This window comes from Canis lupus, chromosome 2 (assembly GCF_003254725.2).
Source record: "Canis lupus dingo isolate Sandy chromosome 2, ASM325472v2, whole genome shotgun sequence".
Taxonomy (NCBI): Eukaryota; Metazoa; Chordata; class Mammalia; order Carnivora; family Canidae; genus Canis; species Canis lupus.
This window is the reverse complement of record NC_064244.1, coordinates 4,220,940-4,244,950: the sequence shown is the minus strand read 5'-3', so window position 1 is coordinate 4,244,950 and position 24,011 is coordinate 4,220,940. Positions and strand designations below refer to the sequence as shown.

Below are 24,011 nucleotides of genomic sequence, written 5' to 3'. Positions count from 1 at the left end.
GAAGTCTTCTGGCTTTTCTCAGGCATAGTATCTTTATGCTTGTTGCTCTAAATTCTCCATCAGGTGTGTTATATATATCTGTTTTGCTTAGATCTCTGGCCATGACCTTATCTTGTTCTTTCATTTGGGATGAATTCCTCCATCTTGGCATTTTCTCTAAGTCTCTGCCTTCTTCTCTGTGTTAGAAAAGCCAGTTATATTTCCTGCTCCTGAGAGATAATGGCTTTATGAGGAAGAGGTCATATAGTGTCCAGGGCCTGGCATTTCAAGGAAGTGTCTCTGGTGTGTGCTGCATGTGTTTTCTGCTCTATTTTGGCTGCTCTATCCTTCAGGCCAGTCATCTGAAGAGGCTCTCCTCACCTGCAGTCATCAGTGTTTGGTCCTTGACCAGAATGTGGTGACTTTTATTTATTTCTTTTTCTTATTTTTTAATTTGTTTTTATTGAAGTTCGATTTGCCAATATATAGCATAACACCCAGTGCTCATCCCATCAAGTGCCCTCAGTGCCTTTCACCCACTTACCCCAACCCCCCCTCACCTCTCCTTCTGCCACCCTTTGTTTGTTTCCTAGAGTTAGGAGTCTCTCATGGTTTGTCTCCCTCTCTAATTTTCCCCCTATTTTGATAGGGATTGCATTGAACATGTAAATTGCCCTGGGTAGCATAGATATTTTTACAATATTTATTCTTCCAGTCCATGAGCATGGAATGTTTTTCCATCTCTTATTTCTTTTTGTTGTCTTATTGCTGAGGCTGGGACTTCTAGTACTATGTTGAACAACTGTGGTGAGAGTGGACATCCCTGTCATGTTCCTGATCTTAGGGGAAAGGCTCTCAGTTTTTACCCATTGAGAATGATATTTGCTGTGGGCTTTTCATAGATGGCTTTTAAGATATTGAGGAAAGTCCTCTCTGTCCCTACATTCTGAAGAGTTTTGATCAAGAATGCATGCTGCATTTTTTCACATGCTTTCTCTACATCTATTGAGAGTATCATATGGTTCTAATGTGGTGACTTTTAATGAGGCATGCTCTGGTCTGCTTGTTATTTGAGAGCTGATACTACTTCTGGTAGAACTGAAGCCCTGAGAAACTCTCTGATTGGGAGAAGGGGTTTCTGCTGGTCTTCTCGGGGAGAGGCCAGCTCTGCGGAGACTGAGGCAAGCTTGATGGAGAAGGGCAGTAGTGCCGTAACACAGGGGTGTAGTATTTGGTGTAAACAGGTTAGGCAGCTGGTGTTGGTGTAGTGCTACTTACCTCAGGTGGTTCCATATTTATGCTGAGGGTTGGGGGAAAGAAATGGTGCTGGCCAGCTCCTTTATCCCTAGAGAGGCATTGCTGGGAATGCTGCCCCCAGGCATTCTTCAGATTGCTGTTTCCACACCATCTGTCCCTGGGTTATTTGCCTCCCTTTTCTCTAGGAGTAGGGCAATACTCTCTGGGCTCTATACCAGTCAATCCTGGTCACCTTTCAAACGCCTCACCAGCACTTGTTATTGTGTTTTTGATTTTAGCCATTCTGACCTGTGTGAGATGATATCTCATTGTGGTTTTGATTTGCATTTGCCTGATGATGAATGATGGTAAGCATCTTTTCATGTGTCTTCTGGCCATCTGTGTGTCTTCTTTGGAATATTGTCTATTTAGGTGTATTCACTCAATTTTCATAAAAGCTACATTTGATTCCTATCCTTGTGTGCCAAATCTTAATCAGTAGTTTCCTAGATGTCACATAAAGGTTTTATTTACTCTTTTTGCAAGCAGAAGAAACTGACTCTACCTAAAGCAAAACATTTATTGGGTGGATATTAAGATAATTCAAAGAATTGAAAGAAAAGTGAACAATATGTTTGGTGAGGGATAGAACCAGGAAAGCTCTTAGAATCAAAAATAATAGAAGTTTAGAGACAGCTACTGCTTCTATCTTTTCAGAGAATTTTTAGAGTGAGAGCTTATGGGTATTTCCCCTCCATCCCTTTGGATACTGACTCTGGAAATACTTGGCTCTAACCTCTTCCTTTCCATAGTAGTCAATTTTTAGGTGATTGGATCTTATTGACTTTGCTTATTAGGTCAAATGTTACCAGGACAGTTTGAGATGAGGGAGGTGCAGAACCGTCCTAGAATGTGGTGTTGTTTCTTAACAAAAGGGAAGAAGAAATACTGGGCACAAATATCTGGTGTCTACTGTACTTAATAGTTTTTCCCTGATTACTTAAATTATCTATTTTGTTACTCCAGATATCAGTTGATAAGTATTTTAGTTTTTGTAGGCCATACAGCCTATGTTGCATCTTAAGTCCCCTTCCATAGTATGAAAATAGTCATAAATAAATGAGCATGGCTATGTTGCAATAAAACTTTATTTACAAAAAAGGCCACAAGGCACATTTGGCCTATGGTTTACTGTTTCCTTATTTATTTCATTTTGGCTAACACCTGGCTCTCTATAATAGCTTCCTAAATAGGATCTCCTAGGCGTGTATATTTTGGTATGCTGTTTCTAGAAAATCTCACTGCTTAAAGATTTGTTTCTGCTTTCTGTTCTGTCCCATTAGCCTTGTCTAGTCCTAAGCTAATGCCTGAGGTCCTTAATGACTAGAGATTTATAACAGGTCTTGATATTTTATAAGGCAAGTCAACCCACCTTGCAATTTATAAGAATTTATTTACTTTTGGTCTTTCCATTTGCTTATAAATCTTAGAGTTAATTTGTCAAATTATGCAATTGTGCTGAATCTGTACACCAAATGATAGAGATTTACATCTAGGATATCATGATACACCTATTTGTTTATAAATATTAATTGCTTCCATTTTTGACGATTTTCTTTAATCCTTACATTGTCTATGATAACCTTCATAAAATTCATTTTGTTAATCTTTGATATTTCTTTGTTATTTTAATTGCTGTCTTTTAAAAGATATTTTAAAACTATCATTGAGAATTGTAATAAATTTTTGTGTATTTAATTTTGCACCCACAAACCTGTCTATACTGTCATAATGATTATCTTTTTATTTCCTACTTGCAAAGTCAAAGTATGTATGAATTATAATAGCCTAAATTTTCTTGCTTTCCAATTTGTGATGCTATTTCTTTTTCCTGCCTGTTGCACTAGTAAAGACCTCTGGAATGATACTGAATAGACATGATGAGAGTATGTATTTTTCATTTGTTCCTGATTTTAAGGGGAATTTCTTGGTTCTGTGGTCAGCCAGCATGCCTGTGCCTGCCTCTCTCTAGGTTAAAGTATTTTTCTTCTTTTCATAATTTGCTAAGTTTTTTTCATACTCCATAAAATTCTTTCAGCTTCTGCCTACTGTACAATTCTGAAGCCAATTCTGCATTTTAAGTTGTATGTTACAAAAGTACCCCACTTCCAGGTAACAAAATCTTTATACTTTTGTATTTGCTGCTCAATTGGTTGCTTTATTGGTTGCTTTACAGTAAAGTGCTTACAGTATTGTTTTAAATTATTACAGTTTATATTCAAGTAATATGAAATCACTTAAGAACCGGGGTGGCTCAGTAGGTTAAGTGTCCAACTTTTGATTTCCACTGAGGTCATGATCTCAGGGTTGTGAGATCCAGCCCCACCTTGGGCTCTGTACTGAGATAAAGTTTGCTTGAGATTGTCTCTCCCTCTGCCTCTGGCCCTGCTCACACTATCTCTGTGTAAAATAAATAAATAAATAAAATCTTAAAAAAATGCAATCACTAAGAGCCTTAAGATAATGTACTTTTATTTGTCCTTTTCCAGCCTTTGTGCTATCATTTTCATACATCTTACAACCTATGATATAAATGGGACAACACATTTTCATTATTTTAGCTGTAAACTATTACCTTTTATATAATAAGAAAAAGTCTTTATATTTTCTCATTTAATTATCATTTCTGTTGGTCTTAAGTTTGTATATTTTCTTATTTCTATCTAGTATCATTTTTCCTTGTGCTTGAAGGATTCTTCATAATTTTTTTATGTTCAGGTCTGCAGCTGATGTATTTTTTCAAATCTTTGACTTCTGAAAAAAATTTTTTTCCTTCAGTTTTGAAAGATATTTTCTCTGGATAGAGAAATCTAGGTTTGACTGTCTCTTTTTCTTCTAGTATTTAAAGATGTTTCTCTTTTGTCTTCTGACTTGCTTTGTTTCTAAAAAGAAATCTGCTGTCCATTTTATCCTTGTATATAATCTACTCTCCTCCTCTGTCTTCTAAGATTTTTATCCATATTACTGCTTTTAATAATTTTATTATATGTCTTGGAGGTAGTCTTCCTTATTTTTTTGTGGATTTGTGGGTATAAGGTTTTGTCAAGTTTGAAAATGAAATTTGGCTGTTATTTCTTCAAATATTTACTTTCTTTCCTTTCCTCCATCATGTACTGCAATTACAAGCATATTTGTCACTTAAAGTTTTTTCACAATTCACTGATGGCCTCTTCACTATTTTTAGGCTTTTTCCTTTTCATTTTTAAAGTATTTTTTGATTGTCAGTATATATTAGGCTTTTCCAATGTATATTAGGGTATTCTGTATAGGGAATATATCCCAAAACTCATATTGAAACTAGAAAGTTATTTGGGGACCTTAACAATTTTCATTAAAAATTCATTATTATACTTATTTTTCATATTTTATGAAGAAATAAAATAAACTTTTTGTTTAACTCATGAGAACTGCCACTAGTGAATTTGTGTCTGTTGGGAGTTGTGTTCTAAAACAGGAAATAAACACCTAATGCATGCCTTAATAGGTCTCTTAATAAGGCCATCCAAAAGTTTCAATAATCTAATTGCTAAGTTTTTTCTCAATTTCTTGTATAAAATAATCTGGTACTACATAGTAGTTCAAGAATACTTTAAAATATATAGTTAGTTCTGCTATATTTGCTTTGAAATGCAAATTTATTCCAATACAATTTAAACATAATATGAATTTTTTCATGTGTTTATGTACAATTTCATCTGCAAAGAGTACTAGGTAAAATTGACTATATACCCTATCTTGAATCACCATGTTTGTAGTGTACCACACCAGTCCACAATCTGTTACAGTTTTTCATCCAATTTCAGATAACCCTTCTACCAAAACTGCCCAATAACAAGTTGCAACCTATTTAGTGCTCATTTGCACAAATAAGCTTCAAGTCTTCCTCAAGATAAAGAGCTAGCTATATTTATCATACTATGTGTTTCTTAAATCATTTAACTGTGTAAAACAGAACTGTTTTTTATGTTTCTCTTTTTAAAAAATGTACCATTGGCCATGTTTTTTGGATGCTGAGCACTTCACTTCATTTTTCACCTATGTCCTGAAGTGTTTAGTGCATGATTTTCATAGTGAGATGATTTTTAGGAAGGCATAAGTTATATTATAGAACTGGCTGTGATTTGTCAGGGGAATTTAATTTTTTTGATATGTATTAGCTTATATACAATTTATATTCAGTTGATCATGATAAGAAACATTCTGACTGTATCTTTAATTTTCTTTTGCTTCTGTTTAGATAACTTTCCTTGAAACATCAAGTGTAGTGAAATGTTTCCTTGAAACATCAAGTGTAGTAAAATTAAAAACCTTGTAATGTATATTATGTTTTATTTCCCTCTAATTTATTATCTCATTAACTATTTATTTTTGGCTTCTATAAAATTACACAGAAGACAAAGTCTACATATGATCAGACAAAGAAAACTATAAAAACTGAGAAGAAAAAAGACAAAGGAAAACCTGAAAATTCAGAAGAGTAAGACATAAAGCTACATGTTAATATTTTTCCTTATTAATGTGTATTTTCTTTTTATACAATTTGAGGTCACCTAAATATAACTTATTAACATTTTCTAAAAAATATAATACTACATTAAACATATTTTTATAAGCTGACTGGGATATGATGATGGATGAGGGCTAAGAAGGGAAGAACAAAGAACTAAAGGTGAATTAGAAGAAGAGAATGAAGCATAAGGTATTCAGGAACAAGTAAACAATTACATCTGAAAATCATTTTAGGAACAAAAGGATTTACATTGTTTCCTTGATGGTTTGGCTAATGGTTTGTGGTTTGCAAATTAACTCCTCAGTCTGGGTTCTTTTTTTTTTTTTTTTTTTTTTACTATACTTCTTGATTATACTTATTTTATAAAATCAATTATTTTTATCCATGTGGATTATTGTAACGTGGTCATATTAAGTGAACATTTTCTCTAGAAATATAAAATATTTTTTTGCATTTTGAATTTATTTTAGTCAAACCCTAATATATAATTTTAAAAAGAATGTGAATTCAATCTTTATAGAGTTTCACACATTCTGAAAAGAAATTCAGTGGACAAACAGCCTTGTCCTTTGTCTCAGAAAAAGAAAGATGACCACTATTTTTTTCCTTTTGCTTATTTGTTTTGTTTCTTAAATTCCACATATGAGTACAATCTTACGGTATTTGTCTTTCTCTGACTTATTTCACTTAGTGTAATATTCTCTAGCTCCATCCACATTGTTACAAACGGTAAGATTTCATTTTTTTTAATGGCTGAGTAGGGACACCTGGGTGGCTCAGCCATTGAGTGTCTGCCTTTGGCTAAGGGTGTGATCCCAGAGTCTCAAGATCGAGTCCCACATTGGGCTGCCTGCATTGGAGCCTCCCTCTGCCTATGTCTCTGCCTCTATCTGTCTATCATCAATAAGTAAATAAAATCTTTAAAAAATGGCTGAGTAATATTCCAGTGCATATTCCAGTGTGTGTGTGTGTGTGTGTGTGTGTGTAAATGTTGAATAATATTTCTCAAGCTAATTTCTCATTGATACGATTAAAGTGTGGAAGTGAGATAAAGTAAGGATTTTCAAAGTACATTGATCATTTTTTTCCTCTCTGGTCATCTTGGGTTTTTATTTAAATTCTAGTTAGTTAATATATAATGTAATATTAGTTTCAGGAGTACAATACAGTGATTCAACACTTCCATACAACACCCAGTACTCATTACAAGTGCACTTGTATATATGTATATACAAACACATCACATCTTCTTTATCCATTCATCAGTCAATGGACACTTGGGCTGTTTCCATAATTTAGCCATTTGTAGATAATGCTGCTACAAACAATGTATCAGTTTGAATTAGTATTTTTGTATTCTTTAGGCAATATCTAGCAGTGAAATTGCTGAATTGTAGCAATTGTTGTATTTTTAACTTTTTGAGGAACCTCCATACTGTTTTCCAGAGTGGCTGCATCAGTTTGCATTTCTACCAATAGCGTAAGAGAATTCCCCTTTCTCCATACCCTTGCCAACACCTGTTGTTTCTTGTGTTGTTGGCAAACGAAGAAACAGACATTTAACTATAGAGAACAAACTGATGGTTACCAGAGGGGAGGTGGGGGGAGGGTTGGGTTAAATAGGTGATAGGAATTAAGGAGTGCACTGTGATGAGCACTGGATGATGTATGGAAGTGTTGAATTACTGTATTATACTCCTGAAACTAATATTACATTGTACATTAACTAACTGGAATTTAAATGAAAACTTAAGATGACCAGAGAGGAAAAAATGATCAATGTACTTTGAGACTCCTTGCTTTATCTCACTCCCATATTTTAATCATACCAATGAAAAATTAGTTTAAGAAATGTTATTCAATTATTTATCATTTATATGGATTTATGATTCTTAAAAATATGAATTTTTTGGAGAAATGTTATTTAAAAATGGTTTAAGTACTATTCAAGAAAGCAAAGTAGTCATGCAATTTAAAATATCATGATGCATTTAAAACCCTTTTTAATAACAGGAAGAAGTCTGTAGTCAAAGAGCTTAAAATAAAAGGAGATTTGACTCAAGTCCAGGTAACACACATTCTCTCTATGGATATAAGTTTAATTTAGTATATGCTGTGATAATTATATGTGTAAACATTAGTATGCATGTGAAATAGGGATGTGTGTCTGTATGCATGTATATTTGTGTGTATGTATGTATTAAAGTTTTTTTTATTAAAGTTATTTCTAAGATACTTCTTTTTTGTTGGTTGACTTTTCTCAGTAAGTTTCAGAAAATAATATGGTAAATACAAACATGTTTACTGTCAAGATTATGAAACTTACCATAGTTTACTCAACAACAGGAAATATCATGGAGGAAAGAACATATTGGGAGTCATAACAGGATCTTACGAAGTTCTGTGACTATGGACAAGTCCCTTTAACTTACTTGAGCTTTATATTTTCTATCACTAAAATGGGCAAAACAGTATCTTTTCTATCTCAGAAAGGTAGAAGAGGTGTAAGAATCAAATAAGAAAAAGCGTTTCAGTAATTGTGAACTATAGAGCCCACTCTTTTTTATGTGATGCAATGAAAGGTAAGTAAACTTTATTTCTTCTTGGCTTTGGAATACTTTTTTTTTTTTTGCTATAAGTTTACTTTTTAAAGTAACCACCAGAGCATTATACTACTCATTTCAGTGAGTGGCTGGGGTAAGTATCCCACAAATGTGAACCTGAGTGGTTTAAGGGTCAGGTAACAAATTAGTGAAGAAAATGAAAGTACTACACTTGAGATTTTGAATATAAAATAAAATATTCCACTTTATGGTATTAGTTTTCAATTTCTGCATAACAAGTTACCATAAATTTTTCAGTTTTTAAAACAACTTGTATTGTCTCACAGTTTGAGTGTGTTAGGAGGCTGTGCTGGCTTAGCCATGTCCTGTGCTCACTAAATGCAATCAAGGTGTTGGGCAGACTCTATTCTAGTAACTTATTGTATCCCTTATCCATAGGGATACATTCCAAGGCCCTCAGGAGATCCCTGAAACTGTGGGTAGTTCCAAACCCTGTATATTCTGTGCTTTTTCATATATATATATATATATATATATATATATATATATATATATATACCGATGATAAAGTTTAATATTTATGATAAATTTAGTAACAAGTTAATACAGTAAGTTACTTTTATTTAAGAATAACAATAATAAAAGAACAATTATAATAATATACTGCAATAAAAGTTATATGAATGTGATTTCTCTGAAAATCTTATTGTACTGTACTCCTCCATCTTCTTATGATGATGTGAGATGATAAATGCATACATAATGAGATAAAGTGAGGTAGGCATTTTGCTGTAGCATTCAGCTACTTACTATTCATCTTCTGACTATTAGTCAACTGCTTTCAGACTGTGGTTGAGCATAGGTAACTGAAATTGCAGAAAGCAAAACCAAGGATGAGGGGAGACTACTGTATTCCATTTTTAGAAGAGGAAACTCAGAGATATTAAGTAACTTGACCAGATTTGAAGAGTTATAAGATGCATTCTGGTTGGATTGGATAGCCCAGGGATCCTCTCTATTTTTTGGTGAGGCTAAAATGACTAACAGCATAAATTCAAATGTGAACTCCCCATTTATTGTTTCTTTTCAAGGATCATCAACTTTTAAAATTTACAGAAAATTCACTTAGTTTTTTCTATGTGCAATGCCAAGAAGTCTTTTTGTTAAAACTACTTACTACTTACCTTTTAAGTATTAAGGATATGAAGTCTTTAATACAAATATAAACTATAATTGCATTCTATATGTACTTGAATAAATTATAGTTGAACATATCATAATATAGAAGGTGCAGACTTGATAAAAAATATTGAATTTTTAAAATCTAAGTTTTCTAAGGAATTTATTTTAAAAAATTGAGATGTAATTGACAAAACATATTAATTTCAAAACTATAGTATGTTAGCACATAGTTGAGGCATAATGTCCCTGACTAATTCCACCAAAATAAATACAATATGAAAGGAGAATTATGATGTAGTAACTGAGAATATGGTGTTAGAAAATGGGAAGTATTTCTATTTAGAAATAAGATGTATAAAGACAAAGACTTGAGGGAACAGAGGCTATTCAGAGGAATTCAAGTGCTTGAATATGATAGGATTTTTGGATTAAGGAGAAGAGTAGTAGTAAGCCTGATAGAGGCCATATATGGATCACATTAATAATTTGTATTTTGAGTAAGAAATGGGGATTTATTGAAGAATATTAAGAGTGATCCATTTGGTATTTTTAATTAAGATTACTCTGCCAGCTTTATGAAAGATAAAATTTTGGGGTAGAGATTGGATTTTGCAGTCAGGAAGAACAGTTAGAGTGTTTTGAAATTAACTCAGTGATAAATTAGTTAATTTTAAGTTATATGAATTTATTAAGATGGAATTGTAAACAGTATTTCTTATAATCTAAATTTTAGTATTGTCAAATGGGAAGATTTAATTTTATAAAAATATTGATCCTTTCTAATTAATATAACAAATGTAATGCATTTCTAGTCAGAATTTAAGAAGGACTTTTTAAAATAAGTGAGACGTAATTTGAAGATTATATAGAACTTGACTGTAAAAGCATTTAGGAGCCTTTTTTTTTAATGGTAGTTCTTTTACCACTTTTCCAATTCCTTTTGAGATTATTGGTGGTGCATCTACTTTGGTAATTTATATTTTAATATAGATTCATCCATTTTTAATGGGTTTTCAAAGACATTGGTTAGAATTTTACATTATGCTATCTTAGGATTCCTTTTATTTTCTTTTTTCTATATCTCTTATTCCATTTATTTTTCATTTATAAAAGTTTTTATTTTTTGTTGCTTTCCTTTCAATCAGGTTTGTCAGGGGATTATATATTGCTGGTGCTTTCAACTAACTGATTTTAGGTTTTATTTAATGGTTCTATTTTACTTTTTGCTGTTACTGTTTTCTACTTTAATCTTTATTAATTTATTCTCCCTCTTTTTCTTCATTTTTAATTCCTTTTCAGATCTGCCTTAGTTGTTATATGTAATTTATTTACTTTTGTGTTTGTTTAATAACAATAAACACTATCCAAGCTATACATTTTTCATCAAATATTGAATTTTATAGGTGTTACAAGTTTTTTTTTGGTTGTTGTTTCAAAAACGTGTTTTTAGTTTACCTTTTCATTTTCGGTTTACCTTTTTCTGGAATTAACATCAGAAAATAAGACCAAAAAATCTATACTATCTGGGAGCTTTAAAGGTTTTCTTTGTGGTCAAATGTAGATTTTTGTTTCAGCTTTCTATTATTTTATAACTAGCTGCACCAACATTTAGAGGATTAGCACATCAATAATTATTTCTCTTTGATTTTGGGGTTGGCTGGGTCCAGTGGGATGATTCCTCTGTTCTGTGTTGTATCAGCTGGGTCACTGATGTGCATCATTCAGCTGTGGAACATTCAAGATGGCTTCCTCAGATGTCTGGTGGTTGGTGGAATGGCTAGGGACTGAATCTTTCTCATGGCATTACTCATCATTTAGCAGTCAAGCCCAAGCATCCTTCCAATGGCAGCTGGAATCTAAGAGGTCAAACAAAAGTAGGAGCTGCCAGACCTCTTATGATCTGAGCTCAGGAGCCTGAGAACATAATTTCCATGACATTTTATTGGTTAGGGGCTAGCCCAGACTCAAAAGAAGGAAAATAGTCAGTCTTGATGAGAGAAGTAGAATATATACATGAAGTAGGACAAATTATAGAATGTCATTTTTGGAAATAGTCTGTGATAATCTTTCCTCTAGTCATATGTTAATATTTCTTCCACAGGCAAAATGTACTCACACCTTCCTTCTAAAATTTCATTACATTTTAGTTTTATCTAAAGTCTAGGATCTTTTCATCTGTACCAAGTCTAGATACGGCACCAGATCTGAATGTGGGGTCTTGGCACAGCTCTTCTTGGTCTGGAGATCTGTTATCTAAAGTGGCAAGTTATCCCTACCCCATCCCTCCAACACATACTTAACACATAGTATTGAGAAAAGGATAGGATGATTGCAATAGACTCTATTATTCAAATAGGGGGAAAACAGAAGGCACATAATTGAGAGCAGTCCTGAAATCCAACTAGACACACGGTACCAGTTCTGAGTTTCAGGGTGGGGTATGGGGTATGTACTTTGAGGTCTAGTTTTGCTCCCTGGGAATGATTTCCTAATCCAAAATTAAGTAATTCTTATTTTGCAGTGGTATATAGATTCTACTCTCTGAATCATCAATTTCTTTTCCATAAGAATGGCCCACATTTGCCGCTGAATAGCTCACTCAGCCTGCTTCCTGCTCCTCTATTATTCGGGACCTTGAGCTGTCTTTTCGTTTTGAAATGTCTCTGTTCTTTTTAGTCTAACATGGTGGTGTTTCTCCTAAAACATTGTTTTCTGTATGTTACTGTGATTCATTCTTTTACCTTAAAGCTATGTCCATAATTCTTTCTGAGATAGACTTATTTTTACTTACAGTATGTTAGGCTTCTACAGGACAATACCTTCAAGATTATTCAACTTCTTTTGTATGATTAGGAGGATCCACAAAGTATATTTAAGTCTTTCTGAGGTCTAAATAGAGAGTCTTATAGTCACATTCTTGATCTGACTTTGACTCTGAAGCTACATTTCAGTGTAGTACTATGACTTTGATCTTTGCCTTAAAGTAATTTCTTACTTTGAGAACTTCTTTTGTGGGCTGGAGTTACTGTCGTGAATCTCCTGATGTTTTCTAATTTCTGCTTTAAAATTGAACCATTCTTTCTTTAGTTTATTTCTCTTGCAATAACTTTATTGCATTTCAGTAGTATAAGCCAAATAGTATTTTTAGCATTTGGGCTGGTAATTTCCTTAGCCAGATCCACAGGTTTGTTAGGTATGTTTTTAACCCTGCAAGTTACTTTAGGCCTAAGCTTTTTTTTTTTTTTTTTTCTTGAATTGTTCTATAACTATATAACAGAGTCCTTACCCTGGTTTTTCAGCTCCTTATATGAGTTTTCCAGACTGGCAAGAGCAAAACCCATAAAACTTGTTAGAGATGTGGAGTTGAAAGTCTTGGTAGTTTTTCCATCACATTCTTTAAGGAAGTCATAAGGTAGCCAATGTTCACAAGGAAGAGTGGCATACAGTGGGAGAAATTGTTCATGGTCAATTATGGAAATAATCCAACACGGTATTCCATTCTTGTAAATGTTCTGACATAAAATAATACATATTTTCTATTGCTAAGAATACTAGTTAAGTTTTCCTAAATAACAAAGTACTCTAAAACTTGGTGATTTAAAACAGCAGATATTCATTATTTCTCTTAGTGACTGGTTAAGTGTTCTTTCTTGGAAGGCTTGTCTTGGGTTGGATGATCTTAGGTAGCTTTATTCATGTATATGAAGTCTCAGCTGGAACATCTGTGACAGATGGAACTTCTTTCTAGTCTCTAAGCCTCGAGGAGGCCAGCCCTGGATAGTTTACAGAAGGATTGATTCCCAGTAGCAAGAGCAAACAAAGCTAGAAACAAAGCTGGAAAACTTACTGAGGCCTCATAAGCTCAGACCTCAGATACTGCCATATGCATAGTCTCCTATTGGCCAAAGCAAGTCACAGGCCAGCCTAATTTTAAAGAGGAGGAAATGGACTCCACATTTGAGGGGAGCTACCATAAAGAATTTATGGCCATTGTCGTCTACCATAAATGGAGTACATATTTTCTTTCCCTTTCTCTCCTTTACTTTTCTCTATCTAAAATTCAATCAAATCTAGATTTGTTTTATTTAACTCTCTTAAATAGGCTAAGCTACTATATAAAGAGACCCATACAATTCAACAGTTAAACATGACAGAATGTGATTTTTCTCTAATGGAAAATTTGGGTAGAGGGTTTCAGGTAGCATAGTAGTTTGATGCCATTTGGGAACAAGTCTTCTTACTTCTTACCTCTATTTTTCACTGAAGTATAGAAATTTTACCAGATCTTAATTTTTTTATTTAATCAACTAAGTTTTATTTTCCTACCTATTTCATTATTATTTATCTTTCTTTTTTTCTTTTACCCTTATGAAACTAATATTCAAATATTATGATTCCTAGATCTATTTTTTAAATTTTCTGTATTTTTCGTCTTGGTGTCTATTTGTGTATTTGTTCTGTGCTTTGAACTATTTTATTTACTTGACAGTAGTTCTAAATATATTCTCAAAATTAGTCTTTCTCATGTTCACTTCCTCTTGACTTTTCAAAATTGTTTTTATTTTAATTCTAATATAATTATCATACAGTCTTATATTAATTTCAGGTGTACAATATAGTGATTCAACAATTCTATACATTATTCAATGCTCATCATGATAAGTAAACTCCTTAAAACCCCATCACCTATTTCACCCATGCCCTCACTCACCTCCTCATTCATACCCATCTGTTTGTTCTCTATAGTTAAAAGTCTCTTTCTTGGTTTGCCTCTCTCTCACTCTCTCTTTTCACCTTTGTTCATCTGTTTTGTTTCTTAAATTCTACATACAAGTGAAATCATACAGTATTTGTCATTCTCTGAGTTATTATGCTTAGCATTATACTCTCTAGCTTCATCCATGTTTTTGGAAATGGAAAGATTCTGTTCTTTTCTTATGGCTGAATAATATTCCTGTGGGGTGTGTGTGTGTGTGTGTGTGTGTGTGTGTATGTGTGTGTATCTTGTATGCTCATTCATCTATTGATGGATACTTGAATGCTTCAGTGATTAAGTTTCTATAAATAATGCTGAAATAAACATAGAGGTTCATGGAGCCCTTTGAGTTAGTGTTTTTAAAATTTTCAGGTAAATACCTGGTAGTGGGGTTACTCGTCCTAGGGTAGTTTTGTTTCTAACTTTATGAGGAATCTCCATACTGTTTTCCACAGGGGCTGTAGATTGCATTCCCACCAACACTGTACCAGTGTTCCTTTTTCTCCCCATTCTCACCAATACCTGTTGTTTCTTGTGTTTTTGATTTTGGTCATTCTGAGAGGTGTGAGGGTAGTATCTCAGTGTAGTTTTGATTTGTATTTCCCTGATGATGAGTGATGTTAAGCATCTTTTCATGTTTCTGTTGGCCATCTTGATGTCTTCTTTGGAGAAATGTCTGTTCATATTTTCTCCCCATTTTTAAATTGGATTATTTGTTTTCTAGGTATTGATTTGTATGAAGTCCCTATTTATTTTGAATACTAGCCTTTTATTGGATATATCACTTGCAAATATCTTCTCCTATCCTATAGTTTGCCTTTTAGTTTTATTAATTATTTCCCTCACTGTGCAGAAACTTTTTGATGTAGTCCTGACAGTTTATTATTTGCTTTTATTTCCCTTGCCTCGGGAGATACATCTACAAACATTTTGCTGTGGCTAATGTCAGAGAAATTAAAGCCTGTGATCTCTTTAGGATTTTTATGGTCTCAGGTCCTACATTTAGGGCTTTAATCCATTTTGAGTTTATTTTTGTGTATGCTGTGAGAAAGTGGTCTAATTTCATTCTTTTGCATGTTGCTGCCAGTTTTTCCAACACCATTTGTTGGAGAGAATATCTTTCCTATTGCATATTGTTTCCTCCTTTGTCAAAGAATAATTGATTGTGTAAGCATGGGGCCTATTTCTGTGTTTTCCATTCTGTTCCACTGAGCTGCGTGTCTATTTTTGTGCCAATACCATACTGTTTTGATTACTATGGCTTTGTAATAGAATTTGAAGTCTGGGATTGTGATACCTCCAGCTTTGCTCTTCAATTTCAAGATTGTTTTGCCTTTTGAGGTCTTTTGTGGTTCCATACAGATTTTAGGGTTGTTCCAGTTCTGTGATAAATACTATTGGTATTTTGATAGGGATTGCCCTAAGTCTGTAGAATACTTTGGGTAGTATAGACATGTTCACAATATTTATTTTTCCAATCTATAAACATGGAATGTCTTTCCATTTCTGTGAGTCATCGTCAATGTCTTTCATCAATGTTTTCTACTCTTCAGAGTACAGGTCTTTCACCTCTTTGGTTAAATTTATTCCTAGGTATCTTATGTTTTTGGTGTAATTGTGAATGGGATTTTCTCAATTTCTCTTTCTACTGCTTCATTATTAGTGTATAGAAATTCTACAGAATTTTGTACATTTTGTATCCTACAATTTTACTAAATTCAGTTATTAGTTCTAGTATTTTTTGTGGGGTTTTTTGAATTTTCTGTATGTCATCTGCAAATAGTGAAAATTTATTCTTCTTTACCAATTTTGATGCCTTTTATTTCTTTTTGTTATCTGATTGCTTTAGCTAGGATTTCTAGTACAATGTTGAATAAAAGTGATGAGAGTGGATATTCTTATCTTGTTCTTGACCTTAGGGAAAAAGCTCTCAGTTATTCATTGTTCAGTATGATGTTGGCTGTAGGTTTTTCATATAAGGCCTTAATTATATAATTATATTGAGGCATGTTCCCATTAAACTGCTTTGTTGAGGTTTTTTTTTTAAATCACAAGGATGTTATACTTTGTCAAATGCTTTTTCTGCATTTATTGAAATGATCATATGGTTTTTATCATATCTCTTATTGATGTCATGCATTAAGCAAATATTGCATCAACTGCACTGCAGGAATAAATCCCACTTGATTGTGGTGAATGATGTTTCTAACAAACTATTGGATTTGGTTTGCTAGTATTTTGTTGAGTTTTGCTTTTGTGTTCATCAGAGATATTGGGTGATAGTTCTCTTTTTTGTGATGTCTTTATCTGGTTTTGGTATCAGGGTAATGCTTGCCTCATAGAATGAATTTGTTAAAAAACCAGATGACAGCCTTATAGGATTTCCCTTCTATGTAACAGTCTTTTCTCTTGCTTAAAAAAAAATTTCTCTTTATCACTACCTTTTGATTAGCATGTGTCTTAGTGTGGACCTCCTCGGGTTGATTTTGTTGGGGGATATCTGTGCCTCTGGATCTGGATATCTAATTCTTTACCAGATTAGGGATGTTTTCAGCTATTATTTCTTCAAACAAATTTTCTGCCCCATTTTTGTCTCCTTCTGAGATCTCTGTACTGTAAATATTATGCTTGATGAAGTCACTAAGTTTCTTAAGTCTGTTCTTATTTTGCATATTTTTTTCTCTCACTTACTTTGCTTTATTGGTTTCCATTATTCTGTCTCCCAGGTCATTGATTTGTTCCTCTGATTCCTCTAGCCTGCTATTTATTCTATCATGTGTATTTTTAATTTTAGTTATCATATTCTTGTTCTCTTATTGTTTTCTTATTTTCTTTGTTATGGGTCTCACTGATGTCTTTTTTTTTTTTAAGTTTTTTTTTAATTTATTTATGATAGTCACAGAGAGAGAGAGAGAAGCAGAGACATAGGCAGAGGGAGAAGCAGGCTCCATGCACTGGGAGCCTGATGTGGGATTCGATCTTGGGTCTCCAGGATCACGCCCTGAGCCAAAGGCAGGCGCCAAACCGCTGCGCCACCCAGGGATCCCCTCTCACTGATGTCTTATACTCTTTTCTCAAGCCCACGGAGTATCATTATAATCATTGCTTTAAGTCCTCTATTAAACATAACACATCTGTTTCACTTAGGTCTCTTGTGGTGATTTTATCCCGATCTTTAATCTAGGACATATTCCTCAATGTCCTCGCTTTGCCTAACTGTTTCTCTGTGTTAGGATAGTCAGTTCCATCTCTTACTCTTGAAAGTAATGGGTGGGCAAACTTTTAACAAGGGCTGTAGCTGTCATCTTCCTACAGAGATGTGCAATTTAACAATATGCCCTTGTCCTCTGCAGGAAGTCAGTAGACATAACGTTGGCATGGTTTGTGCTGGTTTTCTAGGGAGGAGACCCCCAGTTTTAGGACTGAGGCAGCCTCCACTGGATGGAGGAGGGCAAACAGTGTAGGGAGGTTAGGTAGTGAATGCCAGTGCCTGGCTGGTTCCCACTTGTGGCTATGTGATTATGCTGTGGGATAGGGAAGGAAATGGCACCTACCAGCAAATTTTCCCTGGAGAAGTTTCTCAGTGAAGTCTGAGGTTACTAACTAACTTTCCCTCCTGTATGCTCTAGGTATTTTTGAAACTGCTGCTTTTAAGCTGTATCTTCTTGGCAGTTTGTTGTGCTTTCTCTTTAAGGCTGGGGACTTAGCTTCCTAATGCCCTCCAGATTTTCCCAGAGTGGAGCCACTGATTCTTGAAAGTTCTAGGGTTTAAGTCCTGCTGGTTGTAAGAACTTGTGAAATCCGGCTTCTCTGATATTCAAAGCCAAGTGCTATGGGGGATTCATCTTTCCTGTTCAGGGTCTCCATTGTGATATTGTTTCTCAGCCCTCTCTGTACCCACAGACCTCTTTATCCCATGGATAGCCCACTATCCATTTAGGTCCCTACAGCATCTCCACCCTTCCTACTCTCTTCAATGTATCCTTTTCTCCACGTTTAGTTGTGGAGTTTGTTCTGCCAGTCTTTGGGTCTTTTTTTCTGGGTTATTTGTACTGATGCATTATCTAGTTATACCTGTGGGGTGAGGTGAGTTCAGAATCCTACTCTGCCATCTTCCCAGGAAGCTCAATAGTGTCTTGTCTTTCAACATTTTAAGTTCAAAATCATGTTTTTTAAAAAATTATCCCAAGAGATCTTAGTTTATGGCTATAATTGCATCCACCAGAGCTCTCTGAATTCTAATGTTTTTTTTGTAGTTATTTTCTGTGTGTCCCTTTAGGTCTGTCTTACTGAGGATGCCTCCTTGGACTACTCAACTTGGTCTTCCTATTTGAAGTTACTTAGTTCCAATAGATGACTTATTATATTTCTGTGCCTGTTTATGAATGTGACTTTCCTTAGCACATCATAGTCCTATATAGAGATCTCTTGAACAGTAACTAAAAGATTTGCTTTTGTCCTCATTATTATCAATTTCTGTTTTTATGGATGCTGTGTCCTCTCAAATTTCAAAGAGAATAAAAAATATAGATTTAAAACTTCTATTTCTTAAATAATACTTTCAGAAGAGAAACATATACACTTTGAAGATGGTTTTCCATTTTCGCTTTGAGTTCATATTTTTCTGATGAGAAGTAATCATTGAAATCATTTCTATCTGTGTAATTTGGCATTCTCTTTGTCTACTTTTAAGATTTTCCTTTTTTTTAACTTGGTTTTCAACATTTCACTCTGATGTGTGTGTGGGCCTGATTATATCATAATATATATACATATATATTATATAAGTTGATATATATAATCAGTTTAGGGTTTGCTGAACATCTTGAGTATGAGGATTTCACCAATTTTGAGAAATTTTCAGCTATTTTTTCAACTACTTTTTCTATCACTTTCTTTCTCTCTTTTCCTTATGGGAATGTGATTACATGTTAGATATATGATAGTATCGCAAATATTCCTCAGTCCCTCCTCATTTCTAAAATCATTCTTTTCTTGTCTTTAGATAGGTATTTTCTTTTTTTTTTTTTAAGATTTTATTTATTCATGAGAGACACAGAGACAGGCAGAGACACAGGCAGAGGGAGAAGCAGGCTCCACGCAGGGAGCCTGATGTGGGACTTGATCCAGGGACTCCAGGATCACGCCCTGAGTCAAAGGCAGATGTTCAACCACTGAGCCACTCAGGCATCCCTAGATAGGTATTTTCTACTGATGTATCTTCAAATGGTCTCTTTCTGCTATCTTATCCAATTTGCTAGGCGAGAAGCCAGGAGACAAGAATCTTACATGGAACTCCTTTCTTCTTCCAAGAATCACCTTCTCTCAAGAATCTACTTATTCTTGGTTGCTTTCCAGTGTTGATATTTGTATTTTGTTCAGGGTTTGTAGTTTTTATGTGTGGCAGGGTCTGTCCAATAGGAACTTGCTTTGCTATACCAGAAACAGAGCTGGGGATTTTAGATATGATATGATTCCTCAAACTGTCACTCATCTGATGGCGAATTGTTGAGACATTTCACGTATAGCAGAATCCATTCATTCTTAAAAAGTCAGAACTATATTATTTTCTGTTAAGAGTAGAGTTGCTTTTTTTCATAAAATTTGAAATGTTTATACTTAAATATTTCAGGCCTTGAGAAAAGGAAAAATGAAGTATTTAATTTATTGTAGTAATGATTTACCAGCTTCAAAGTCAGTTTTCCTGTGCAAAATCAATAGGAAGCTACAGCTGCAGAAATTATCCACCATTATGCCTGAGAAATGTGCAAGTCACTGTGTGTGCTCCAGTCATCATCTTGGTGATCTGTGGACTTTAGAAAGATAATAATTGTAACAATGAATTTATAGAAACAAATACTGAAATTAATGCATTTTCCCCCTTATATTACATTGTAGAAAGTAGCACATGCTCTGGAAATTGAGAACAAAGTCCTTCAGGAACAACTGAACCAGGCTTTACAGGTAAATGACATTATGTTCTTTTAAAATTGTTACCAAGTGAAGGAAATACCTGTAAGTAACTTTTAAATGAATAAATTTAACCTTGAAAACTAATAGGTCTGTATATTATACTATTTTGCCAGATTTAAAGTATATTCATTTTATGTACTAGGAATATATTAATAAAACTTACTATTCATTCTTCTTCAAAACAATAAAATAGAAAATTAAGCTTTCATCATCAAATAAAATAAATATATTTCAAACTGATACACTCTTATATGTAAAACAATGCAAGTATTCCAACTCAATTAAACTAGGATGTTGTTTTTTACTGCTCTTTATCAAATTCTTGTTAAATGATTAAATGGAAATGGAAAAAGTTAGAAACATTTTCATAAGTGGGTACACAAAAGAGTAATTATTTGCATACTAACTTGCCTTTGGAAAAATGCAAGATAATACAAAAATTTATTAAAGATATAATTCCAAAATGTGGCTGAGGACAAAGTAGATATAAGAAAAGCAATGAAAGAGGCTGGGAAAATGGCAGAATAGGAGGATCGTACACACATCTCCTTTTGCAGCTATAGCTGAATAGCACTCATATCAGCATAAATAACCTGGAATAAAAACCTGAAGGCTGGAAGAACAAATGCCACAATTAAAGGTAGAGAAGAGACCACCTCAAAGAGGGTAGAAAGGGTGAGGACATGGCAGGGAGCTAAATTTGCTTGCAGGAGGCAGGGACACTGTGGGTAAAGAGACTGAGGGAAGAGAAACAGACTGTTACACTGTGGATCCCACACGTAGAAGATGAATCCCCATAACATTAGGCTTTGGAAGCAAGAGGCTCCAAATTTTGTGAGTTCTTACAAGTAGCAGGACTTAAAGCCTGGAATTTAAAAAACTAGCAAGCTGGCTCTGAGAACGCCCAGAGTGTTTTAGGAAGCTGAGTCTTGTCCTTAATGAGACAGCACAATAAACAACCCGTGGAGATACAGAATAGAAGTGGCAGTTTGAAAAATTCATGGAGTATATGGGAGGGAGAGTTATTTACTCATCTCAGAACTCAGAGTGGTGAGAATCAAAAGGAAACCCCTCCAGGGACAAAGGAGGTGGAGGGTGTCATCTCCCTTCCCCACCTTCCAGCAAAAACATGGAGCCACCTGTAGGAACCAGAATTTACTACCTAACTTGCTTACACTAAGCTCCACCCTCTCACCCCTCAGCAGATCCAAACTTCCCAGTTACAGTTGCCTCAGTTCCAGGGCTGTAGGTCCCTTTCTCCAGAAGACTCATGCAGACTTCACAAATACCTCCGCTCTTCACCTACTTATTTTGGTCCTCTTGGTCCTGGCAGTGGTGGCAGGCTTTATGGAAGCTCAAGTGTAACCTTGTGAAAATTTTGTGCCCTTTATCCCTGGGATGCAAGGGTGGTTCAACATTCATAAAACAGACACTGTGATCACATCAATTAAAAAAAAAAAAAGACAAGAACCATATGATTCTCTCAATAGATGCAGAGAAAGCATTTGACAAAATACAGCATCCATTCTTGATTAAAACTCTTCAAAGTGTAGGGATAGAGGGAACATTCCTCAATATCATAAAAGCCATTTATGAAAAGCCCATAATGAATATCATTCTAATGGGGAAAAAACTGAAAACTTTTCCCCCAAGATCAGGAACAAGACAGGGATGTCCATTCTCACCACTATTGTTCAACATAGTACTAGAAGTCCCACCGTCAGCAATCAGACAACAAAAAGAAATAAAAGACATTCAAATTGGCAAAAAAGAAATCAAACGGTCCCTCTTCGCAGATGACATGACACTGTATACAGAAAAGCCAAAGACTCCACCCCAAAATTGCTAGAACTCAGCAATTCAGCAATGTGGCAGGATACAAAATCAATGCCCAGAAATCAGTGGCATTTCTATACACTAACAATGAGACTAAAGAACAAGGAATCAATCCCATTTACAATTGCAGCCCAAAACGTAAGATACTCAGGAATAAACTCAACCAAAGAGGTAAAGGATCTACTATCTAAAAACTACAAAACACTTCTGAAACCAATCGAGGAAGATGCAGCGAGATGGAAAAACATTCTGTGCTTATGGATTGGAGGAATAAATATTGTGAAAACGTTTGTGCTACCCAGGGCAATTTACACATTCAACGCCATCCCTATCAAAATACCATGGACTTTCTTCACAGAGTTGGAAAAAATAATCTTAAGATTTGTATGGAATCAGAAAAGACCCTGAAAAGCCAGAGGAATGCTGAAAAAGAAAACCAAAGCTGGGGGCATCACAATGCCTGACTTCAAGCTGTATTACAAAGCTGTGATCATCAAGACAGTGTAGTACTGGCACAAAAACTGACACATATGTTAATGGAACAGAATAGAGAACCCAGAAATGGACCCTCAACTCTATGGACAATGAATCTTTGACAAAGCAGGAAAGAATATCCACTGGAAAAAGGACAGTCTCTTCAATAAATGGTGTTGAGAAAATTGGACATCCACATGCAGAAGAATGAAGAAGAATTCTTACCAATAGTAAGAATATGGCGTAAGAGATAAACTCAAAATAGTTGAATGATCTAAATGTAAGAAAAGAATCCATCAAAATCCTAGAGGAGAACACAGGCAACAACTTTTTTGAACTTGGCCACAGCGTTTTTTTGCAAGACACATCTATGAAGGCAAGGGAAACGAAAGCAAAAATGAATTATTGGGACTTCATCAAGATAAAAAGCTTCTGCACAGCAAAGGAAAGAGTCCGCAAAACTAAAAGACAACCTACAGAATGGGAGAAGATATTCACAAATGACATATCAGATAAAGGGCTAGTATCCAAGATCTATAAAGAACTTCTCAAACTCATCACCCAAGAAATAATCCAGTTATGAAATGGGCAGAAGACATGAACAGACTTTCTCCAAAGAAGACCTATACATGACCAACAATCACATGAAAAAAATGCTCCACATAACTTGCCATCAGGGAAATACAAATCAAAACCATAATGAAGTACAACCTTACGCCAGTGAGAATGGCTAAAAATAACAAGACAGGAAACCACAAATGTCAGAGAAGATGTGGAGAAAGGGCAACCCTCTTGCACTGTTGGTGGGAATGTAGCTACTCTGGAAAATAGTGTGGAGGTTCCTCAAGAAGTTAAAAATAGAGCTACCCTATGACCCTGCAATTACACTACTGAATATTTACCCAAAGATACAAATGTAGTGATCCAAAGGGCATCTGCACACCAATGTTCATAGCAGGATGTCCACAATAGCCAAACTCTGGAAGAAGCTATGTTGTCCTTCAACAGAGGAATGAATAAAGAAGATGTGTTATATATAAATATACACAATGGAGCCATCAGAAAGGATAAATACTTACCATTTGCTTCACTGTGGATGGAACTGGAGGGTATTATGCTGAGTGAAATAAGCCAATCAGAGAAGGACAATCATCATATGGTTTCACTCTCATGCAGAATATAAGAAATAGTGAAAGGGACTATAAGGGAAAGGAGGTGAAACTGAGGGGGGAAAAATTAGAGAGGAAGACAAACCATAAGAGATTCCTAACTGGGAAACAAACGAAGGGTTGCAGAAGGGGAGATGGGTGGGGGAATAGGGTGACTGGATGTTGGGCACTAAAGAGGGCATGGGATAAGCACTGGATGTTCTACTATATGTTGGCAAATTGAATTTAAATTAAAAAAAATTGTGTGCTGTACCCATGCACTACAGGTCCCA

The 24,011-nt window shown here is 34.6% G+C and overlaps 1 protein-coding gene across 1 annotated transcript in view; it reads left to right on the top strand.

Moving 5' to 3' along the window:
* CCDC7 (coiled-coil domain containing 7) overlaps positions 1-24,011 on the top strand; it is a 364,544-nt gene that overhangs the window by 56,728 nt on the left and 283,805 nt on the right. Inside the window, exons 9-11 of the mRNA XM_049096618.1 lie at positions 5,667-5,752; positions 7,799-7,853; positions 20,186-20,251. Coding sequence (XP_048952575.1) covers positions 5,667-5,752; positions 7,799-7,853; positions 20,186-20,251 — 207 coding nt within the window. The remainder of the gene's footprint in view (positions 1-5,666; positions 5,753-7,798; positions 7,854-20,185; positions 20,252-24,011) is intronic.